General features: G+C 57.3%; 1 protein-coding gene across 2 annotated transcripts in view; it reads right to left on the bottom strand.

The window, feature by feature from the left end:
• Positions 1-8,536: 8,536 nt before the first annotated feature.
• Positions 8,537-22,246, bottom strand: part of PDE2A (phosphodiesterase 2A) — a 91,914-nt gene continuing 78,204 nt past the window's right edge. For both annotated transcript variants that reach the window (XM_004433957.3, XM_087433404.1), the window contains 23 exons: positions 22,034-22,086; positions 21,764-21,838; positions 21,622-21,663; positions 21,024-21,092; positions 20,630-20,760; positions 17,839-17,950; positions 17,338-17,377; positions 17,137-17,200; positions 16,650-16,722; positions 16,322-16,499; positions 15,985-16,097; positions 15,260-15,337; positions 14,235-14,357; positions 13,684-13,754; positions 13,273-13,395; positions 12,868-12,955; positions 12,576-12,623; positions 11,484-11,558; positions 11,222-11,321; positions 10,851-10,963; positions 10,396-10,434; positions 10,152-10,258; positions 8,537-9,803 (listed from right to left, as the gene is read on the bottom strand). In XM_004433957.3, coding sequence (XP_004434014.1) covers positions 9,593-9,803; positions 10,152-10,258; positions 10,396-10,434; positions 10,851-10,963; positions 11,222-11,321; positions 11,484-11,558; positions 12,576-12,623; positions 12,868-12,955; positions 13,273-13,395; positions 13,684-13,754; positions 14,235-14,357; positions 15,260-15,337; positions 15,985-16,097; positions 16,322-16,499; positions 16,650-16,722; positions 17,137-17,200; positions 17,338-17,377; positions 17,839-17,950; positions 20,630-20,760; positions 21,024-21,092; positions 21,622-21,663; positions 21,764-21,838; positions 22,034-22,086 — 2,126 coding nt within the window. In that variant the 3' untranslated portion in view covers positions 8,537-9,592. The remainder of the gene's footprint in view (positions 9,804-10,151; positions 10,259-10,395; positions 10,435-10,850; positions 10,964-11,221; positions 11,322-11,483; positions 11,559-12,575; positions 12,624-12,867; positions 12,956-13,272; positions 13,396-13,683; positions 13,755-14,234; positions 14,358-15,259; positions 15,338-15,984; positions 16,098-16,321; positions 16,500-16,649; positions 16,723-17,136; positions 17,201-17,337; positions 17,378-17,838; positions 17,951-20,629; positions 20,761-21,023; positions 21,093-21,621; positions 21,664-21,763; positions 21,839-22,033; positions 22,087-22,246) is intronic.

Below are 22,246 nucleotides of genomic sequence, written 5' to 3' on the forward strand. Positions count from 1 at the left end.
AATCTCAGCCTCCATGTTCACATGGCCTACTCCCTGTGTCTCTATATCCAAATTTCCTTCTTCTGAAAAGCACCTCCTCTTAACTTAATCACAGCTGTAAAGACCTTATTTCCAAATAAAGTCACATTCACAGGCACCAGGGGTTAGGACTTGAACGTATCTTTTGGGGGACACAATTCAATACGCTGACCCAGAATGCCACAGTCACCTCTTTCAAACTCTTTAGAACCTGCCCTTTCTGTGTCTGACGCCAAAGCTTTCTTCCTGGGCCCGCTCCTCTGACCCCTCCACCTTTACCAAAGATGAAGTTTAGTCCTCTTTCCCAGAAATGCAATAGGATGAAGCTCTGCAGTTCAGAAATCTGGCAGCTTTGACAGCGCCCAAAGGCTCTCATGCCTTTTCTCATTTAATCGTCATAACCACTTCAAGAAGGTTTATTATTCCATCTTACAGATGAGGAAATTGAGACTCAGGGAGGGTAAGTGCCTGGCACAAAGTCACACAGCAGGGAAATGGCAGAGACTTGATCCATGTCTGCCTGACGCCAGACCCCACACCCTTACGCATCGCTCTCTGCTGCCCCACTGCTTCTCTTGCTGAGATACCTGTCAGCCAACCAGAGGGTCTCTGTAAACCCATCTCGCAGCTTTGAAGAGCGTCATGAAAAACTGCTCAGAGAACAAGAACGAACACAAACTGGGGGCCTGTGTTTGGTGACCAGGAGGACCCAAGGGTAAGGAGTCACAGATCACGTGATGAGATGGAAACAGATACGTAGGGACATTTCCTTAGGGAGGCATTTTCCACTGGTGATATTTTAAAATTGACTGGATGATGCTATAACGTAAATTTGGTGATTTTCCTCTGCCCCACTACTACACGTCCCACTCGTGGTGAATGTCGCTGTGCATCCTGGCGCCTGCCCGGGGCCTGGAAGCCCGTTTGTCCGATTGACACGCAGCACTGGTCACGCAGCATGATTCCACTGTGAACACGACTTCCTCTGATGGGAGCCTGACTGCTCGTCACGCAGCACGGCATCACCTAGCAGACTGTTTTCCTCAGTGGAAGGAGGTAACTCTTGCATGTCCGTGATCGCTCCTGAGATGCTCCTCAAGATGCTCAGGCCAGCCCAGGCTCCTCAGGGGACACAGCCGCTCGGGTTGGGTTCATAATGACTGACATTTCATTTAAGCAGTCAATTTTTGCTGAGCATGTACCCTGTCTTAGGCTCTGTGTTGGGTGCTAAGGATACAGAAATAAGCCAGACTTAGTCTCTCCCTCAAGGAGCTCACGTTTTATCAGGAGAGACGGGCAATTACGACCAATGGGCTCAGTGCTTTGAGAGAGCTGTCAGCTGAGGTTCTTGGTACCCGCCACAGTCCACACAGGTTTAAGTGGAAGGAGAAGAGAATGAGGCTCAGGGCTGCATGGCTGAAGGTCAGGGGCGATGCAGCCAGCCGAAACGCCCAGCCACACCAGGGGAATTTTCTAGTGGAAACATCACCACCATGCCACCTGTTGCTTGGCACCTATGTGAGGGGCTAGCTGTTAGAAACTCCTTCCTGGGTGCCCCTAGGACACCCAGACACCTCCGTCACAGCTGCTTCCAGGTGATCTCATTTACCTGCATGCAGCCACCAGTGCCCTTATGTACTTCTACCTCCATGGCTTATCGGGGACACCTTCTAAATGGAACCCAGCTCACATGGGAAGCCCAAGCTATAGTGGGGTGTGGGAAATGTTACTTTAGTTTTCCAGCATCTGTAACACAGGAAAGCAATCTAGAAGGGACTGGGCAATTGGATGTTTGTATCTGGAATTCGGGAAAGATATATGGATCAGTGAGCAGGGCCAGATCGCAGAGGGTTCGCCCGGGTGCAAAGACTGGTGAGAACGGTTACCCAGACCAGGTACAGGGCGCTTCCACGTTGCTTCACCACGGAAACAGCCAATGAGCTGCTCGGGATAGAGATACAAGTGTGAAGGTCGCTCCCTGATGCTCCCTGCTCCTCATACAGGTGCACTTGGAGCCCAATGGTCAAAGCAAAGAGCAAGAAATCCACCGGGGCAGGGGGACCCTGGCTGCCCATTGGCTATTCTTTATTCTGTTGCACTAGAACTCAGCACTCAGGGATCTGCTTACTGTCATGAAGGGAATTCCTTCAATGGTAAATCCAAAATCCTATTCTGATATGGAGAAGTCTTAAACAATGAAATACTATACTGTTCTGCATTAAAATGTAAGTGTTGATTTAAAGGCAAAACTTAAACTAGAGAGACAAAGTCGTTTTTCCTTCTCGCCAGCCACCAGAGGGTGGAAAGTCCTGATTCCAGGTAGGGAGATCTGGTCAGGGGCAGAGACCTGGTTATAGAGCAGGAGCTAAGGAGAGAGACCGCCCTTCTCGACTGATGACCCTTCTCCTCTCTGCAGGAGGGGTGTGAGTTCGAACCCCAAGGACGAGAATCTAGTGGTTGATTTAAAATATTTTCCTCATCTTTGCATCATTGTTTCTTGTTACCCTAGGATTTCAGTATAATTTTGTAGAACTTTCTTAGCATGCATTGGGAATTATGGGAAATGCACTTATCTACACTTGATGAAGACTGAATCGAGGAAAAGGAAAATCATCACAGATTCAAGACACAGTATGAATCTCAAGCAGGATAAATTCAAAGAAAACCATACCTAAGCACATTGCGATAAAAATACTGATAACCAAAAGCAAAGATAAACTCTTGAAAGCAGCCAGAGCAAGGGACGCGTTACTCTCAGAGGAGCAATAGGAAGACGGAGAGCCGACTTTTCCTCAGAAACAGTGGACGTCAACAGAGACTAGAATGCTATCTTCAAAGCGCTAAAAGATTTAAAACACTTCCTAACCTGGAATTCAGTAGCTGCAAAAACATCCTTCAAGAATAAAGGAGAAACAAAGACATTTTCAAACTATTAAAACCAGAAAAATTCATCAGCAGCAGATCTGCACTCAAGGAAATACCAACAGGGTGTTTTCAGGTAGAAAGGAATGGTCCCAGATGGAAGCTTGAAGATTTAAATCAACAATAGGAATAGATAAAAAAAATAGATATCCATACAATGGAATACTCAAAATACATTCACCCATGGAGTACTATACTGCAATAAAAGTTAATACAACAGACTTACATTGCCACTGAAGATGGAGTAATAAAGACTACATTTACTCTCCTGCCTGAAATAACAACAACAACAAAATGGACAAAATGTATGAACTCAAGGTTTTCGAGGCATTGGCTATGAGGCAGTGAACGGGATCCTAAGAGGCAGCTGACACACGCGGTCAGCCCTGCCGTTGCCCACAGAGACCACAGCGCAGGCAGGGGGAGCCCAGGAGAAGCCCGGAATCTCCCAGAGTTGAGGAGATGGAGTTAAGGTCTGAAGAGGCTGGTTGGCTAGAGTTTACAGGGCGGAGTGCCAGAGACGAAAGGGCTGCATAGAGAGAAAGTTCTGGAGATTTTCAGAGGGTCTCCCCCAAGTGGTCCGCTCAGTGTTGAGCACTGCACGCCTTGGGGTCCTGACTCTGCCCTTTCTATCAGTCTGTATGGCTGTATTGAGCACCTACCATGCACCCACCTCTGAGGAGGGATGTGGGAAAGCAGAGCCAAGGCAGGTCTGTTCCTGCCCTTGCAGGGCTCCCAGTCCAGCTGAGGAGAGAAAGCACACTCCCCTAACAGACACGCAGTGCCCGGAGATCTGAGCTGAGGGCCAGAATGGAGCAGAGGCAGATGTGAAAAAAGGGCCAGCTGCTCTGAGCCGCACCCTCCCCGCCCCGTCCCCAGCACTAGACAGATGCGGGGGCATGGTGATGTGGCAGAAACAGCCAGCTCCCCAGGGCCTGGGCTGCGGCCGAGTCTTAGGTGGGGCCTGAGGTTGGTGACTCGAGGAAGCAAAGCCTGCTGTCCCTGGGACGGGGAGAGAACCCTGGACCAGGAAATGGGGGCTGGTGTGTGATCTTAGAGGTCCCTGCCCTTTCTGGGTCTGTTTCCTCATCTGCCCCTGAGGATGCTCCTTCAGCTCCTTTTGCTCTAAGGGAGGTTCTTCTCCTCCAGCTACTGCCAAGAGGAGATGAAGAAGCACCTGGAGTTTGTGCAGAGGTGGGGGGCAGGCGACGACTGATGGTCCAAGGCAACATGGGGCGAGGCAAGCGCTTTCCTCCAACCCAGCTTCTCGCTTTTATCTCCCCAACGCCCTCACCCCACTGCACCCCAGGCTATTTTTGTTAGTTCCTAAATTTCATGCTTCCTGCTCCGTCCTACAGTTTCTCCAGGGATGATTTAGGAACGGAGAGTGGCAGCCATCTTGGCAGGAAGGTGTGATTCTCACACCCGGGCGGCCGATCTTCATCCTTGATGGTGCACTTTGCTTCCTGTGCGGACCCATCCTACGATGCCCTCCAGAACAGTCTGGCTGTGCCGCCTGTGCACACATTTCAGTCACACAAACTCCCCAGAAGCACGTGGCCTCCCTCCCAGCACACCCTCCTGTATCCCGAAGGCCTCCCCAGGGACTCATCATCCCAGCTTACGGATGGGAAAACCGAGACCGGTGAGGAATCTCGGCTCACCCTGCTAGGAGAGGAAGGAAAGCCGTGGAGGGATAGCACGCAGAGCAGGCTCGGTGTGTGGTGATGACTCTGTTTTGTGTTTCAGGAGAGAGAACCCAGCGGTGCCAGTCTCTGTCAGCAGGAGGCCTCCCCTGACATTCTCCATCCTCCCCACACCAGCCATGCTGCCTCCCCCTCCGCCCTTCCCCTCATTCCCTCCTCAACCCCAGCTCTCCCTTCTCTCCCCAGGTGCTGTCCAGAGTCTACCCTTGGTGCAGCAGCTGCCCCACTCCCTGGGGACCCAGCTTCTGCTCAGAGGAGACCCCTAACCCCTTCACATCCCTGCACCCGGCCCCTCCCAGGAGACTGCAGCTGAGGCTGTAGAAACAGCACCCCTCCCCATCCTCTCTCAAGCAGACTGAGCCCTGGGAGGCTGAGCAGTGAGGGCAGCCTGAGGCCTTGGGTACAGCCCCTGCACCTCTCAATCTGCTTTCCTGGTCTCTCTGCAATGCCCTCACCTCCTGTTCCAGTTCCTCATCCCAACTCCAAGACCCCCCTGAGTCCCAGCCTCCTCCTGATGCCCCTTCACGCTCCAGCTCCATCCTGCTCTGACTCTCCGGCCTGGTCGGCGCAGGGCCTTCCCTGCAGTGCCCTCTCCTAGTTACTTCATGTGCAGAGGAGGGGTTCTGCCCACCCCTGATCATAAGGCTGGCCCTGCCTTCAGGATCCTCCTGCAGAGGGAGGCCACTCAGCAGTCAGACACCCCCAGGGCACATGGGGTCTCAGGTAGAACTGAGGGAACTCAGTCCTGTTCAGAGAGCAGCTAAAGAAGCTGGAGTCCCTCAGAAACATTTCCCATTTCCCCCGTGGAGTCTGCAGAGTGTGAAGAATGTGTCTGTGTGTAAAAGAGAATGAGTGTGTGTCTGTGTGTGCGTGTGTCTGTGTGAGAAGCCATCCGTGTTTGTATGAGAGGGGCATGTATGGTGGAAGGGAGTGAGGTTAGCCCCCACAACACACATTCCCATATACCCTTCTTGGATCTCGGGGGAGCTGAGGACAGCATAGGTTGGGCGCCACCTGGTGGCCAGGGGCTGCACTACAAGCCGTCATCCTCATCACCCGTTTTCTCATGCCCCTCCTGGCCCAGCAAAGCAGGCACACAGAGCTGATCCTAGATCCCTCTCTGGAGCCTCAATCCACTTGCTCACCACCCTACCCGCCATGACAGTCCTGCAGAGACCGACTGAGACCCTGCCCACCTGAGTCTCCTTTCCCTATCCTAGAGAAAGAGCCCTTAGAGGGGAGTGAGGCAGGCAGGGTTCACACCCCAACCTTGGCTGATTATTTAACCTCCCTGAACCTCAGGCTACTTGGCTACAGAATGAGATAATAGTACCTACCCTACAGGACCATTGTGAGGTTTTGTGTAAAATGAAACCTTTAATTTGGGAGGGCAGGGCAGCTACAAGAAGCCATGGGGCCAAGTCTTGTGTTCTCTGACCTGTGAGGGCTGCCTGCAGGCTCCATGCAGAGACACAGCCCGCTTCCCATCCATCCTCCCATCCATCCTCTCACCCATCCTCTCATCCATCCTCCCATCCATCCTCTCACCCATCCTGCCATCCATCCTCCCATCCATCCTCCCATCCATCCTCTCACCCATCCTCCCATCCATCCTCCCATCCATCCTCTCACTCATCCTCCCATCCATCCTCCCATCCATCCTCCCCTGGCATTCCAAGCCACTGCCCTGCCCATCTTCCCAGGGAGCTCAACTCCTGCCAGAGGCTCCACCTAATACCTGCTTACAGGTGAGAGTGGCGCTGAGCAGCCACCCAGGGCCATTCATGGGGCCGCATGGACCCCACCTTCTGGGCCACCCCCAGTCCTCCCTCTGCCCTCGCCCCCTCCAATTGGTCACCAAGTTTCACCAGTCCCTCAGGTCTTGCATTCCTCCCTCCCTCGCCCAGCCCAGGGCACCGAGCATCAGCCCTAGAATGATCTCTGCCCAGCCCCTCCCCTTGCAGTCCTCTCTGCTCTCCAGCAGGATCTTTCTAACATGCATGTCTGAGCCCTTCCCCTATTGAAACCTTCCCCTGGCTCCCCACTGCCCATCAAATAAAGCCCAGCTCCACAGCCTGGCATGCGAGGCCCTCCATGATCTGGCCTTATCTCCCCACCCACAACACCCATTCCCCAAGAGCCAGTCACTCCCCTTCTCTGGACATTTGTCGGAGCAGTTCCTTTTACCAGCAGCAGCTGGCTGCCTTTGCCCGTGGAAAAACACCTGCTCATCTTCCAACCTCACTGTGGTTCTTCTCAGGGTTATGATCCTGTTGGGAGCCCGTGGCCAGGTGTCCCATAGGGTTGTCATGGCCTGCATCTGACTTTGGATCTGCCTCTCCCACCAGGCTCTTAGACCCTCCAGGCCAGGAACAAGGACAAATTTAGCTCTGTGTCTCAGCACAGGGTCCCACGTGCATGAGGAAATATCTGTGAGTGGTTCACTCAATTTGGTGGCAAGGAGGGATGTCAGCATGGGCCTCGAATGGGATTCGATGGCCTCAAGGGAGGTTTGGGCTGGGGACAGACAGCAGGTGCACAGGAGGGGGAGTGAGGCCCTGTGTTGTGCTTCCCCTTCGCCCAAAGGCTCGTGGAAGAGGGACACACATGACATTCAGGGCTGGGGTCACACACAGAGGAGCACCTCCGTCAGCTCACAATGATGCTGGAGTCAGCCGGGCACCGTTAAAATAGCCACCCATCAGCCTCGGCCAGGAGGACCGCCTGGGGCCCACCAGTCAGCCTGGTCTTGTGCTGTGAGAGGACAGAGACAGACGGGGGAGCCCAAAGCAGAGGCCGGGCAGGGGCGGGGCCTGGACCCCACGCCCCCAGGGGAAGGCTGGAAGCCCTGAGACCACTCAGCCCAGAGGAGCAGATTCCAAACCACGACAAGCTGTGGGGCAGGAGATGCAGATGCTCCGTGGTCCCAAAGGCAAGGCTGCCCCCCGGCGGCACTGTGGGGGGTTGCAGGATGGCCCTGTCCATCTCCTCCTGGCTCTCCCTTCTTTCCTCCCCCAGAAAAGGAGATCCCAGTGCCCGGCCCTTAACATATCAACCTTTACTGACCTGGAGAGATGAACAGGGAGAGGAGCTGGGAGGGGTGTAGGCAAGTGAGGGCATGGGGTCTGGAGACTTTGTCAGTCAGAGCCTCCTCATGGCCCCCAATCTGGAGTTGGCCCTTCTCTGTCGGTGCAGAGGCAAACACCGTCCCAGCCAGGAAAGCAGGGGACTGACTCTACAGACACAGCTCAGGGCCGCATCTGGTGTAAAGTCAGACTCATGGGGGACCCCTTTTGGCAGGACTCAGAGAAACTGGGATGTGGGACTTATGGGGACACAGACAGGCACCCTTGAGGCCAGGAGGGGGTTCAGAGGCCCAGGCCCTGGCTGTATGGCCACTCATGACCAGTTGGCTAGCAGACAGAGGGTCTAGGAGGAGCTCCAGGCCATCTCCTCCAGGCAGCCTCTCTGATTGCTTCAGCCCCTCAGTTCTCCCTCTCCAGTGCACAATCTCTGCCAGCCAACATGTCCTCTCACTGCTCCATGCCCAGGCCTCCTCATCTGCCATCCACCATCTGGCACAGGACTGGCCCAGGGTACCCTAACAGGTCTATGACTCTCCCAGAAGAGGGGCTCGGCTCCAGGGATGGGGGCTCCGGTAGCCAGGGAGTTCAAAGGGCATTTGCCGCCCCCAATTCTGTTTCCCCCCAACCTTATCCACAAAGTCTGCACACCACCCCAGGGGGGAGGGTTGGTAGAAAGAAATAGATTTATTCTCATGTACAAAGCGGTCAGCCCACGGGACCATATACAACAGTTGCACAGAGTCCTAGAAAAACGCATCTCTCTAAAGGCAACTCAGAATAGGTAAGGCAGGTGGCCCCCCTCCCCCCACCCACACCACGTACAGAACAAAACAGAGACGGGAGAAGCCAGCAGCCAGGCTGACCCAAGTGGCCTGGCCCTATGGGGTCTCCCAAGCCCCGGGTCACGGGTGGATATGGCCTTGAAGAGGTGAGAAGCCCTGCCAGGGCTGAGGCCAGGTCCTTCTCTGGCTGCAGGGATCGGGGTAGGGCCTTGGGCTAAGGGGGTGCTCTCTGGGACCAGTGAGGGACTCAGGATGGGCTCTCCACCCTAGGGCAGCAGGCACATTCCCCGGCCTCTCCTGGGACTCCACAGAGCTGTGGGGACTTTGATCTAAAAGGGGTCTTAGAGAACGGATTGTCTCACCCTCCTGTTTCGCCCAGACAGGGGGAGGGACGTGCCCAGGGTCACACAGCCAGGGGCGAAGCCCTGCTGACCCACCAGGGCCTGTCTCCCAGCCCAGGGTCCTTCCCGCTCATAATTCCCATCCTGCTTTCCTCCTGAGCCCCTCTCCCCAGATATGCCCCTCCAGCAGCTTCCTCGTGGGGCCCCTGCGTCTCCCCAGGTCCCCATCCCCACCATAAGTGTAGTGGCTATCGTCAGGGGCACCTGAGGCCCTGGGGTTATTTCCAGTCCTCCAGCAGAGCTGACGACTGTTTCTGAGGCCACCCTCTGCTCTCAGATGACCCACCTTCTCCCCTCATGAGGATCCTGGAGAGGGGAAAGGGCACAGATCCGGTGGGGCAGGAATGGGCCCAGGGGAAACCATCCAGGTTGCCTCCGAGAAGGAGTGGCTTGGCGAGGACTGGCCAAGGTGTGGTCAGAGGCGCAGAGCAGGTCCCCCTGCTCATTGGTCACCCCTGTGCTCTCAGAGGACAAATCACAAAGTCTCGGTGAGGCTGAAGTCTTGCTCCCATTTACAGACGAGAAAGCTGAGGCCCGGGAAGGTCGGTCCTTGCCCGGGGTCACACCAGACGTCCTGGTCTAGATCCCAGGACCTGTGGCTCTGGTCCCAGTGCATCCAGGCAGACCAGTAGAGGGCTGTGGGAGGAGGCCTGGGCGGGGATGGGTCCAAGAGGGGCTCACTCAGCATCAAGGCTGCAGCAGCCATTGACGGGGCCCCTGGTGCCGTCCAGCTGAGGCACCTCATACTCCTCGTCCAGGAAGTCCAGCGAGTTGTTGCTGGGGAGGCCGCGGATGGTGAACTTGTGGGACACCTTGGTCCAGTGCTCACGGTTGGAGGCCACGCGTTCATACAGCTCTGCGGCCTTGGGGAACAGGTCCTGCAGCAGCCTGAGGGCATGGGGGAGGGTTAGAGGTCAGAAGTCAGACCGTGAGCAGCAAGAAAGATTAAGGCTGTACCCCAGGGAGAACTTCCACAAGAGTGTGAGGTGCAGGACTGGACGCTCAAGGAGGACACGACAGCCTCTTTCCATAGTGGACCATGTGAGGGGCCCATTTAGGGGCAAAGTAGGAGACAGCTGTGCCCAGAGGCAGTGGGGTGGATCAGATGGAGCTGGTTCAGGCCAAGCCCAGCACCTGTGTCTGCTGTGGTGGCCACAGCCAGCCCGTCCCACCCCACCCTCTCTGTGCAGGGTCCCCAGCAGGCTCCCCATGGAGGGTCCCCGCGAGCTCACTCACTTGTAGATGGGCATCGCGATGTGCTCCATGAAGCTGATCTGCAGCTCGGGGATGTAGGCCTTCTCACGGTCCATCATCTCCATCGGCCTGTTGCCCATGGCCTTCTCCTGCGGGCACCAAGTTGTCAGACCTGCCCCTCTTCTGCCTCCGTCAGCCACCAGGGTCAGGATAATGCAGCCCCCACCCGGCCCCAGGCCAGGAGCCCTCTCCCACTGGGGACACCCTGAGGTCACTCCCCACATACCAAGTCTCCCTGGGAGAAGAACTCTTTGTAGATCAGCTCCTGAAAGGCCAACACTCTCGTCACATCCTGCCAGTGGGATCCATCCACCCGAGTCCTCTGACAGCCCACTCCCAAGGGGGCAAAACGAGGCATCCCTCAGCCCCACCTCAGGGCCTGTCCTCACCATCCCCAGCCTGGCAGGGGGTGGCCCCAGATGGCGAGGAGTGGCTGGGTTCTGGCCCACCTTCCACCAGCCACTGACTTGCTGTGTGACCCCAGGCAAGTCCACGTCCCTTTCTGAACCTCCCCATTTGTCACTCTGAGGTCATTTGTCACCCTGAGGTGGTCTAGCCTTCTGTCTCCCCAAAATACAGCCAGGCTGAGCTCAGCACAGAGAGGGTGTTCAGGCTCAGGGAGCCACACCCAGCCGGGCCGAGTGTGCAGCCTGCGCCTTCCCAGGGAGGGGTGGCACTTACTGCGATCTTCCTCGTGGTCTTCCAGCCCTTCGTCTGGTCAGAGAGGTCACAGGAGGTCATAAGGAGGCAGAGGAGGAGGCTGTGGTGCTGCTTGTTGGTTCGGTCATAGCCCACTGTTGGGGAGAGGATGGGGTCAGAGAGAGGCGCCAGCCTCTTAGCTCCCTCTCTCTGAGGGCAAGGACCCCAGGGCCCACCCCAAAGTGGTTCAGGGAATTCCAGCCCCTGGATGCGAGCCACAGGGCTGGTGCTGTGTCTGCCTGGGGGGTTGATGCTGGTGGGGGTAGGTCTGAACCCCAGGGGATGCTGCTCTCCAGGCAAATCCCTGTCTTGGTTCTTCCCCAACCCCGAGGCCCAGGACTAAAGGCAGGCACCTTCAGCCATCTTCTGGAGGTCCTTGAAGATACGGAGGTGGTGGGCCAGGTCCGTGGCCAAGATGATGTCCCGCATCAGGTCCAGCATGCGCTGATAGTCCTGGGCCGGGGTGGGAGGTGGAGCGGGGATAGCCATCACAGCCTCCGGCCAGACACCCCACCCACTCCCCTGGCCCTGAGGAGCCTCCGCCCCTTGGCTCCCTCTCCTGTCTCAGGCCAGCTCCCGGCTCCCACGCCCTCGCCCTCACCCCAGCCCCATCACCTTCCGGGAGAAGTGGTCGAAGATGTTGCAACCATGGGTGTTGAGGATGGCGATGGCCTGAGCGAAGTGGTGCCTCTGGGGGGAGAGGAGTGATGGAGCCCGGCCGGGCGGGGGGCTCCCCTCACCATGGACCCCGAGAGAGGGAGCAGGCCCGGCCCCGCCCCAGCCCCCAAGGTGAGCGGAGCAGGCAGAAATGGGGAGTCAGGGGTCCCAGGTCCCTTTCTGGGCTCTGTTTTGACCCTCTGTGTGACCCTGGCCAAGTCTCTGCCGGCTCTGAGCCCCAGAGGCCTCAGCTGTCACATGGAGGGACATGACGAGATACACTCTGAGGGCCTCTCGAGCTGGAACAATCCTGAAATGACTCCTCGGAGTCCTCGACACTAATTCATGCAGCCAACATTTGTTTGCTGACAAAGAAAGGCACTGAGGAGATGAGGGCAAGGCCCTGGCTCCTGAGGCTGAAGGGCTGTCACTCGGAGGAGGAGCAGGCTGACCCCAGGGCGCGGGGGGCAGAAGCAGGGCTGCCACCAGGCCTCCTAGGAGGGAGTGAGCCCCTCGTCTCTGGGGGTATACAAGCAGGGGCAGTCTCTGGAGGGGTGTTGCATGGGGCAGCATGGGGCAAGGTGACCTTGGAAGTTTGGCTCCCATTCTGTGCCACACCCTGTGCCAAGTGCAGGGAACTCAGAGATGTCTCAGATTTTGTCCCTGCCCCAAGGAGCCCCCATCTAGGGGGGTGCGGCAGGCCCAAACCAAACAACCTAAGGCACAGCTGTGTGTGATGGGCATGAAGCCCGCCCCAGGCTTGGCAGGGAGGGGGTGCTGGGGTGTTCCCAGACACGCAAGGAAAAACATGCTAAATACAGTCCTCCCTTCGCAAAGCTGGGCTCGGGCAGAGCCTGCAGCCGGACTCGCACCTGCACCCCTCCAAGCCCATCCAGGAAAAGGAGCCAGACATGCCCCGAGGGGGGCTGCAGCTCTCACAGCCTCTCTGGAGAGCGGGGTTTGGGAACGGGAGGAGCTGGTCACAGTCTAACTTTGCAAGTCACTGGCCTTAAGGGGATGATGGTGACGGGATATCGGGCAGGATGGTACCTCCATGACAGAGCCCTCGGAGCTGTAGAGTGCGGCCAGCACAGATTTCTGGAAAAGCCCAGGAAGACTCCATCACTCCTCACATAGATGACCGCCTGCCACATTAGGCCCAGCTTCACCCTGCTCCTCCCCGCCCCCCGCATCTCGAGCCCAGTGCACAGCCTGGGAGAGCCACCTCCTGGCTCTAAGACCAGCTCCTGGTCTCACAGCTCCCACCACTCCTCAGGCTGGAGGGGTGAGACCCCCAGATACACCCGGGAGGGCGCCCACTGTGAGGAGGGCAGGGTCTCACCGAGGCCACCTGGAAGGAGTTGTTTGTGCCTCTGTGGTCCAGGTCGTGACACATGCAGGAAATAAACAAGGCAAAGATCTCCATGTCCCTGGGTGGGAGACAGAGAGGAGAGGCTCAGCCACAGCTCCCTCCTCAGCCTCCAGAGGAAGGACGGCTGGAGGAGATGTCCACCCAGACAGAAGCTCGGGACACTGGGGTCCCCTTCCTGGAAAGAAGCCCTGGTTTGGACTTTGGCTGGCCCGTCACTCCCTGGGCATGCAACCGTAAGCAACTCCCGCCCGGAAAATGGGGCTATGAACCCTCTTCACCAGCAGCTAAGAGGGTCCCATGAGGTGGGGCATGTCAAGTGCCCGTCCCGGGAAGGGGACCCCAGCGGCTACCACATGGGGGAGTGCCGCCACTCACTCGAGGTAGTTGGTGAGCTCCAGGTTCTTGTAGAGCAGGTAGCAGAAGTGGGAGACAGAAAAGGCGTGCATCCAGTTGTGGTAGGGGGGGTCCCGGTAGCCCTTCTTCACCATCAAACAGAACCTGGGGGAGGAGAGAGGGCAGCAGATGGGCCTCAGGCTCTCCTCCTCCAGGAAGCCCTTCAGGCTCTGCCCTGCCCCATTCCTTCCTTTTCCTCATGGTCCCAGTGTCTGGGGATTGCCTCTCACTCATGGATCCTCCCCTCCCCCACAAGACTGGGCCTCCCCTAGTCGTCCTCAGATACCCCTTCCCAGAATGCTGGCGACGACAGGTGTGAGACTAGCAGACAGAGAGAGGCAGGGACCAGGGCTGTCTGCACTCAGAGCCGGGGGGTGGGCTGGGGGCACACACCGGGCCAGTGTCGGGCAGTCAATTTTGTAGTTGTTGATGAAATTCATGTCCTGCAGCATGCTCAGGATGGCCTGGAGAGGGCAGAGGGAGGGGGCAGAGGAACTGTCAGTTTCAAGATGGGGCCCCTGTCTTGGTCCTCCTTGAAGCCTCCAAAATTTTGGAGTCTTAGAACTTGAGATCTAAACTGGAGAACCATAAAATGGTAGAGCCGAGCATTCTCAGAGCCATGAACTTTCAGAAATACGGGAGCTAAGAACTCCTGGAACCAAGCTCACACGAAATCTTAAAAAAACAGGGAGGGAGGTGCCAACCCGAGGCCACGCGCCCTGGGCATCTTTGGTGCTGGAGCAGCCCTCGGCGATCATCTAGTCCTGGCCCTGGCAGGCCCTGTGGTCCATGCTGGCAGACCACATGCCCGCCTCATCTCTGAGGGAGACTCTATAGCCTTCCTTGATGACTCTGTCCTGCCAGGAAGTTCCTATGCACATCTAACTTAAATCTCCAGCTGCACACCCTCCACCTCCGCAGTCCAGTGAGGAGGCCCAGCTCACCATGGAGGTGTCATCCTCGGGCAGAGAGCGAGGGGTGTAGGTGAAACTGGAAAAGTTGGAGTCAATGGCAGCCACAGGCTGGATCCCGTCATGGAGAAGTTTGGTGTATTCATCATCAGAGACCTAGAAGGGACCAGCCAGGGCATTAGAAGATGACTTCACCCCATCTAGTGTCCTCACCCTCAAATTCCCACAGCGGGGGGTGGGGGAGAAACATCCACCCAGAATGCACTCTAGCTGGGCCATCCACTCCACAGATTGTCACTGGGCAGGAGAGCACCACCCTCCCCTCACAGCCCTGCAGCCCACCTATGGTGCCTCCTTGTCTGTGACCACCTCATCTGTGACAGCCTATTGTTGGCAAGGACAGGGAACACCCCTTCGTGACACCCCCAGACCACGTCAGCTTTTCATCAACACTAACTCAAGGATTCCTTCTCTTGGAGGACTGTCCCAGAGTCTAACCTCAATCCTTCGTAGGTCAAAACTATGGTTTTGACCCTATCCACAAAGTCTGGAACCCTTCAGTTTGGACACAAGTGAGAAGAAAAGTTCAAATCAACAATGATCAGCACACACTCTGAACTAAAAGCCCAGGACAGCCTTTCTGACGCAGGGTCTGGGAACGGGATGGAATATCTTAATGAGGACTGCCCAGGACTGCATGACCTGTACCGAAGGGAGCTGGGGGGAGGGCCTGAGTGGGCTTCCCAGCAGGCAGTAATTTCCAAGATAAGAATTATCCCTGGGTGGGGGAACACATGCCCGAACCAAGTTCTGCCCTGGGCTGGGTCCAGCTGCCAGCCTTTGGGCTGAACCAGGGACAGCCTGGAGGAGAGGCTGCCCTGAAGGAGAGCAGGAGGCCAGGCATTGTTCTGGTCTATCTTCTCTTCAGGAGAGGGCGATCAGAAAGCCCAGCCTGGTCCTGGGCCCCTAAGGATTCTGGGAGGCAGGGAAGGAAAAGGTGGGCCACAGGGGACCCTGGGACTCTGAGAAGGAGGACAGAAGCTCCGGGCAGGCCTCACCTTCATGTGGTACATCATCATCTCGTTGGCTAGGTGGCTGCGATACTGGGCCTCATTCACTTTCTTGTATAGGAGGGACTAGGAGGAGAGAGGGAAAGAGGGGGCTCAAGCAAGGTGGCCGTGAAACCTCAGCATGCCCAGGACTGGGACAAAGGGGTCACACAGAACCCCCTTCCTGTCCCGAGCTGGCCCCAGTGGCAGACTTTGGGCTCTGGCTCAGAGTAGGGAGCCCCCTCCAACTTGCATCCAGACCTCCCCTTACTCCTTCCAGGGCCTCAGAATTTGTTCTGGCACTTTGCACCCCTCCTGAGCCTGCCCCATCTTCAGTGATGGAGCCCGAGGCCCAGAGCAGAGAAAGAGAAGCAAGAAGGAGGGACTGCATCAGGGACCCAGGGGTTGGATCCCCGACCACAGCTGCCAGCTCTGGACAATGAGACCCAACATTTCCCAAAAAGAAGCTGACCAGGGGCTTGCATTGAGGCTGCTTCCAGAGAGGGGGGAAATAATGACAACTGGGGTGTCCCATGGTCCTGGGAGGCTAACTGGACAGGACAGGACATAGCATCCCCAATTTTCAGACGGCAAACTGAGGCCAGAGGTGACCAGTGGGTATTGAAGATTGAGTTCCGGGCCAGGGCACAGACCCAACTGGACAGGGCAAGGAGAGCCAAGGCGGATAGGAGAACAGAGGGTCTTGCACCGGCCCGGCCCCTGTCCCCGCTCACGTGGGCGATGCTGATGCCGCAGTAGATGGAGAAGGCCGTCGCCAGGTCCTCGTCAAACTTGCTGAACCATGGTCCGTTGATCTTGTTCACCAGCTCGGCCACACCGATGACCTCTGGGGGCCGGAGAGGAGCTAGGACCGGCCCGTGGATGTGTCCGGGGGGATCTGCCCTCCCAAGGTGTCCTCAGGGGACGTCCCATTCCTGGGAAACCCTGACCCTTCTGCTGCGGGACGCTAAGGCAGTGGGGAAGGCGTGCGGACCCTCCGCTCGGCTCCGCCCCATCCCACTCAGGCCCCGCCCCGCCCCGCCCCTCCTCCCGGAGCCGCCGGGCCCGCACCCTGGTTCTCGTTCTTGATGGGGAAGCAGAGAATGTTGCGCGTGCGGAAGCCCGTGCTGTCGTCCACGCCACGGTAGAATAGCGGGTGCGCGTACGCGTCCGGGATGTTCAGGATCTGGCCCGTGGTCGCCACGTGGCCCGCGATGCCCTGGTCGGCTGGGATGCGGATCTCATAGCTCTGCCAGGATAGGGATGGAGTAAGAAGAAAGAAGCTGGGGGCCGGCCACAGAGCGGACCATGGACTCTCCGGCCTGCTCCCCAGATCCCCTGCGGAGTCCCGGCCCACAAGACCACGGCCACACATTCCCTCCGCGCGGCCCTGCCTCACCTCGTCCTCCACCACGCCGCCGTCGAACACCTTGGCCACCAGTTCATTCTGATCCAGCAGGAACACGGAGCAGCTGTGGGGAGACGGCCTTGGTCCACAGGGCCCTGACACCCCTCTCCGACAACCCCCCACTTCTCACAACTTGAGGCAAAGCCCAGATTTCTGAGGCCTGGAAGGAGTGATCCGTGGTGAGAGGCTCTCCTCAGGGGTGGTGACCCCAGAATTAGTCCATCCCAATGATTTTTTTTTTTTTTTTTGTAGTGCTGACTATGTGCCAGGCACTGTGTTAGGAGCTGAGGACCCACGGCCAGCAAAGCAAACCCCGCCCTGCTGTCATTGGATATTATAGTCTAGTGAGGGACACAGGCATGGAATAAAGGGTCACACCAACGGTGACGGGGTCCCACAAGAAGGCAGTGGAGGGGAAAAAAGAGGGAGGGACGGAGGCGATGAGGACTGAGGCCCGACCCGGGGTAGATTCACTCACATCTCAGCATTGCTGAGGTTCCTGGCCTCTGTGATGATTTCCTGGAGCAGGACAGAGACATCATCTGTGGAGGGAGAAGCATGGGGGCAGTGGTGAGACCAGGCTGGAGTGCCCAGGCCAAGCACCCCCACCCCACCTCCCCCAAACACCAGCCCCCACTCCCACCCCACAGCCAGGCATGGAGGGGGACAGTGCACTCACCCAGGTGCGTGAAGAGGTTCTTTGCCACTTGGAGAAGAGCCTGGAAAGGAGAAAATGGAGATCATATGGGTCCAGGTAGTCACCCTCTCCCGCTCCATGCCTCCAATAGCCCCAGGGGCTTCTCATTCCTCCCCTAGGGCTCTCCGGACAGGCTGGAGCCTGGCAGAGTTACATTATATCCTTTGGCTACTACGTGAAGGAGAAAGAATAGCCCCAGTGAAGGTGCACAGAAATCTTGAGTCTCAGATGCCCTTTCACCTGCGCCTCTAGCCACCCAGATGTTGCTGTAGTACCCAAATTGAACACTAGAGGGCGATCGCATACAGTGCCTGCAGCCAGTGCGCTGTCCCGAGGAACCACGACTTCCCTTCTCTAAGAGGCACTGGGTCATCTCCCTGCCCTCTGTCCAGAAAGACATGGGCTTTTACCTTATGGATGACTCTCTGGGGCTGAGAGCAGGGTGACTCCGTCCCTGGGGGAGGCGCAAGGCAGGTTACTCACCTGGCACTCACACTTGAGCTTCTGCTCCTTCTGGAAGGCCAGGGTGCTGGTGAGCACGGTGCTGGTGTAGTGGAAGCAGTGCTGAATCACGTGCTCATCCTGGTCTGTGAACCTGGGGGTGGGGCGGGGTCACTGGAGAGGGAGCACGACAGACTGCTCTCCCCGTTTCTCCTCACTTCCGTTCCTCCAGCAAGCCCACTCAGATCCACCAGCTAACCACCACTCTCCTCCAACGGGGCTGCCCACTGCACAGGCAGCATGGGCCAGCCTGCCCTCAGACGGGAGGCTCCCTCAGGGGAGGGCGCTAATCCTCCTCAGACACAGATCAAAAGGTGTTTTTCTCCTCAGACTACTGTTTCTTGAAGCCAGAGCCATGTCTCCCTCTTCTGACTTCGGTCTTCTCCCTCAGACTAGAGACTTGCCCAGGCCAGAGCTGGGTGTTCTGCTCTTCCCCAGGGCCCCTACTGTCCCCAGACTCTGCGGGCCTGATTTGGTGCCTCCACAAACCCTCAGGTGGTTGTGGGGGGGTAGTGCCCATCCTACTCATGGAGCTAGCTCTCATCTAACAAGAACAGCCCCAAATCCTGCTGAGGCCATTCAATCTGGCCACCAAATGATTTGTCACCAAGGAGTTTTGTGGGGTTGGATGGACCAAGATGGGGCAGGACCTGGTCCAGGGACATGGGTAAGCCTCTCCAGGTGGGGGTCATGGGGCCGGGGGAGGAGCACGCCTCAGAGATCTTGACTATCTCTCTGCCCCACCCCACCCCGATTTCCCTGCCCAGGCCCCTCCCCATTTTTTGGCTGGCCTCAGTGCTCCTCTCTGCTGGGAGATCCCCCACTTGTGCGTGCTGTCCAGTGATTCGGGTCTAGATCCCAGTCCCCACCACCCTGTGTCTGCCTGCCCACCTTCCTTACTATGGCATTTGAGGGCCCTCAGTCTGGTCCCACCCACCTCCCTCCTCTCATCTATGGGCGTCTCTCAGCTTCAGCCACAGTAAGATCCTCATCACGATGAGAAACATCTCAGGCTCTTTCACACCTTCGTGCTTTTTCCCACACCGTTCCCTCTGCCTAGAATACCTTTCCCACCCTCCTCCCTCTATGCCCTGAAAATAAACTTCCCGTCTTGAAGGCAGGAACCATACCCAGCGCAGAGCCTGGTACAGGGGAGACATTTGGGAGGTGTTTGCTAAATGTCTTAACTGTACCCTACCTCTGCCACCAGCCCCATCACACTCCCAGATGAAGATTCTGGAATCCCTGTTCTCTGGCTTCCAGGCAGCTTCTCTGCAGTCACTGCTTTGAGCTGAGCCCCACCTTGGTTCGTGCAATCATCCAGCACTCACTCCCTGAAATATGTGGGACCCAGGGATAGCCTTGCCCCTGCCCTGGGCCTCAGGGCTGTGCCCAAGGCCCCATCTCATTTCCCTTCTGATACCACCTCTCCTCCAGGTCTAGGGCCATCTCAGAACCTGGTCCCACAGCCAGCAACCAGAGGTCACAGCCCCTGCTGGAGCCTCACTCTGCACTCCCCTCCCCAAGGGCCTTCCCAAGGCCATCTGGCCAGCACAGGGCTGGACACAGTGGTGCTCAACGTGTGTTTACTGAATGGCATAAATGCTCCCATCACTAGGATGCCCACCAGTTCCAAATGACACAGATCCCAGATCCTCCCTGCCTCAGCAGGTTCTGCTTCGTCCCTGTCTTCATTTTCCTAGCCTCATCCAACTGTCTACAGCGCTCTGTGCTGACAGGTCCTGCTGCTCAGACCTATGACTCCCAGATCTCTCCCCAACCCCTGCAGACCCCCTCCGCGGGCTTCTGACCCCTCTCTGGTCCCAACATCTCCAGTCTCCACTTCTTGCAGGAGCTCCAGGCCCTCAAACCCAGCCTGCTTGTTTGGGTCCTAGGGCCCAAGCATCTTGTCAGCATCTCTGCATCCTAGAATCTGGACTCCACCCCTCACCTGCCTGCTCCTCCCTACCTGTAGGATAGGCACAGACTGCTAGACCTGCTGGACCACGTGTGGTCAGCATTCACATCCTGAGCCTGCACCCAGGACAGACACGGCTAATCGATCACAGCACTGTTTCTCACTAAACCAAGATCCATTCTCAACACAATGCTCAGGCAGCTACTACCAATTAATGAGTTGGTGTAGGACATGAAATCTATTTATGATACCACTTCTAGGCCCCAGTTCTTGAGCTATCCTTCCTGGCTAAGCCTGTTTACCTGACTCCGTATCCTACCCACCCCTCTGTTTCACATGATTCTTACAGCTGCCCTGTCCATACCTCCAAAGACCCTCAGCTTAGCCCAGCCCCCAGCCTATTCCCTTTAGCCATTGTCCACTGTGTCAGTGATGCTCTGTGGGTCCCAGAGAGTCCACCCATCCCAGAGCTCACTGCCCCTCCATCAGGCAGTTCTCAGCAGAAATGCCAAAACAGGGGATGCCAAGTGGGGGGAAGGCCAGTACCCGACGAGTGGATGATCCAAACTGCAGGAAGTGGGCAAAGAGAAGGCGAACTCCCATGGACCTCAACATGATTTTAAAGAAGCCAAAATGGGTGATGGAGAGTCAACAATTACCTGTGCCTCAGCCAGCAGCAGCTGCGAGGGTCTAACACCTTCAGAATCCCATAGTGTCTTGCACCAACAAAGCATTCAGCCCACCACTGCTGAACAGTACCCCCTGCCCAGTACCCTTCCCAACTGTTACCCTAGGAGAGCCCCGCCCAGCCTCTCAGCTCCATCTCCTCATCCACATCACCCCACCCAGACTCACAAGTCTTCTCCGAGCTTGTTGAAGGCGCAGGCCAAGGCCACCACCTGGTCAGTGGCCCGGCTGATGACAGGGACACAGAGCATGGCCTGCAACTCACAGCCCAACATGCTTTGCAGCTGTTGCACATCCTCCTGCAAAGGGAAGTGAGTCAGGGCAGGGAAGGAGGGAGGGAGTGGGCTTTCCTCCCCCAGCCCTCCTCCACCCTCTGCAACAGGCAGTTCTAAGGGACTCATGCAGGATGGGAGGCACTATGACATCAGGGTGGCTTGAGAAAGTCCCCAGGGCTTGTCTCCCCCATTCCTAGGCTGCCCCGTCCCAGAGACCCTGGCCCTGAGGACTGGGCAGTGGGCTCTCCCCTTGCCTCCTCCCCTGGTCCAGTCAGGCCATGGCTTACAGAGGTGAGATCTTTCAGCTGGATAGACTTCTTGTCTTCCACCACCTGGCCCAGGCGTCCCGTCGTCAACTGCGGAGTGCAGAGAGGCTGAGTCAGGGCCCACTCTCCCCAGAGGCAGGCAATCTCAGTCCCCGCCCCCAAGTCTGGAAGTTTCAACGACCTCTTTAATCAGTCCAAATGGTGGATGGAGTCAACACTGAGGAGCAGAGTGGGGCTGGGGGAGTCTGCTCTTGACCAGAATCCCCTATGGAGGACTTCAGGGTCTTCCCTGAGTAGGAGAGAGAAAAGCAGACTCCAAGGATGCCCATTGATCTCAACAGATTCTAAGAGAGCCAAATCCAGAAAGACTCCAATAAAAGTGAACAGGTCCCAGGAAGCCTTTCTATAGATTGTAAGAGATTTCTCCTAATGGATCCTGATAATGGGAGTTGTGATCTCTCATAACATTTCTAAGTAGATCCTAAGATCCAGATAATTCCATGAGATTCCAAGAGATTCTGGCAGGTCCCCGTCCCTTTGGGCAGGTCCCAGCAGTGCCTAGCTGGCCTGGCCTTGCTGTGCCTGCAGACGCCAACGGAGGGAGGGACGCAGGACTCACCGGAAAGCGGATCTCTTCCTCCAGCACTTTATCTCCCATGACCTGAGGGCAGAGTGGCGGGACTGCTTAATGGATGGGCAAGGTTTTTCCTCTCGGGGACCCGGGTCCCTGTCCCCGCCCCACAGTGGACCTGGGCCCTCACCTTACAGGAAAGCTGGAGATTGTCCTCGGACACCAGCAGGAGGCAGCAGCAGGACGCCTGGGTCTCCTGCTGCAGCTGAGAGGGAGGGACACAGCGAGGGGTGACCGCGGATCTGGACCCCCCTTCCCCACACTCCCCACCCTCTCGCCTCTCTGAGGCTGCTCAGGTAGGTGGAGAGAGGAGGGGCGGGAGGTCGGAATCTGAACTGAGACGGAGGGCTCACGGGGACGTTGGTCCCTGGAGGAACACAGTGGGGGCACAGGGACTCACGTATTGGAGGACTTTGAGCTGCAGGGAAGACGCATCCAGGTCGTAGAGTTCCCCTGCAATGGCGGGGCGCGGGTCAGAGTGAGGGCCCATAGACGTCCCCCAGGAATGGGCCGCCTCGGGCTCCACCTGCCCACTCAGCCCATAGACCGCCCTTCTAAATTCTACCCCGGCCCGCCCCCGGCCGCGCCCCACCTCTCAGGCCCCGCCCACCCT

This window comes from Ceratotherium simum, chromosome 7 (assembly GCF_057802395.1).
Source record: "Ceratotherium simum simum isolate JZ-2026a chromosome 7, ASM5780239v1, whole genome shotgun sequence".
NCBI classification, from domain to species: Eukaryota; Metazoa; Chordata; class Mammalia; order Perissodactyla; family Rhinocerotidae; genus Ceratotherium; species Ceratotherium simum.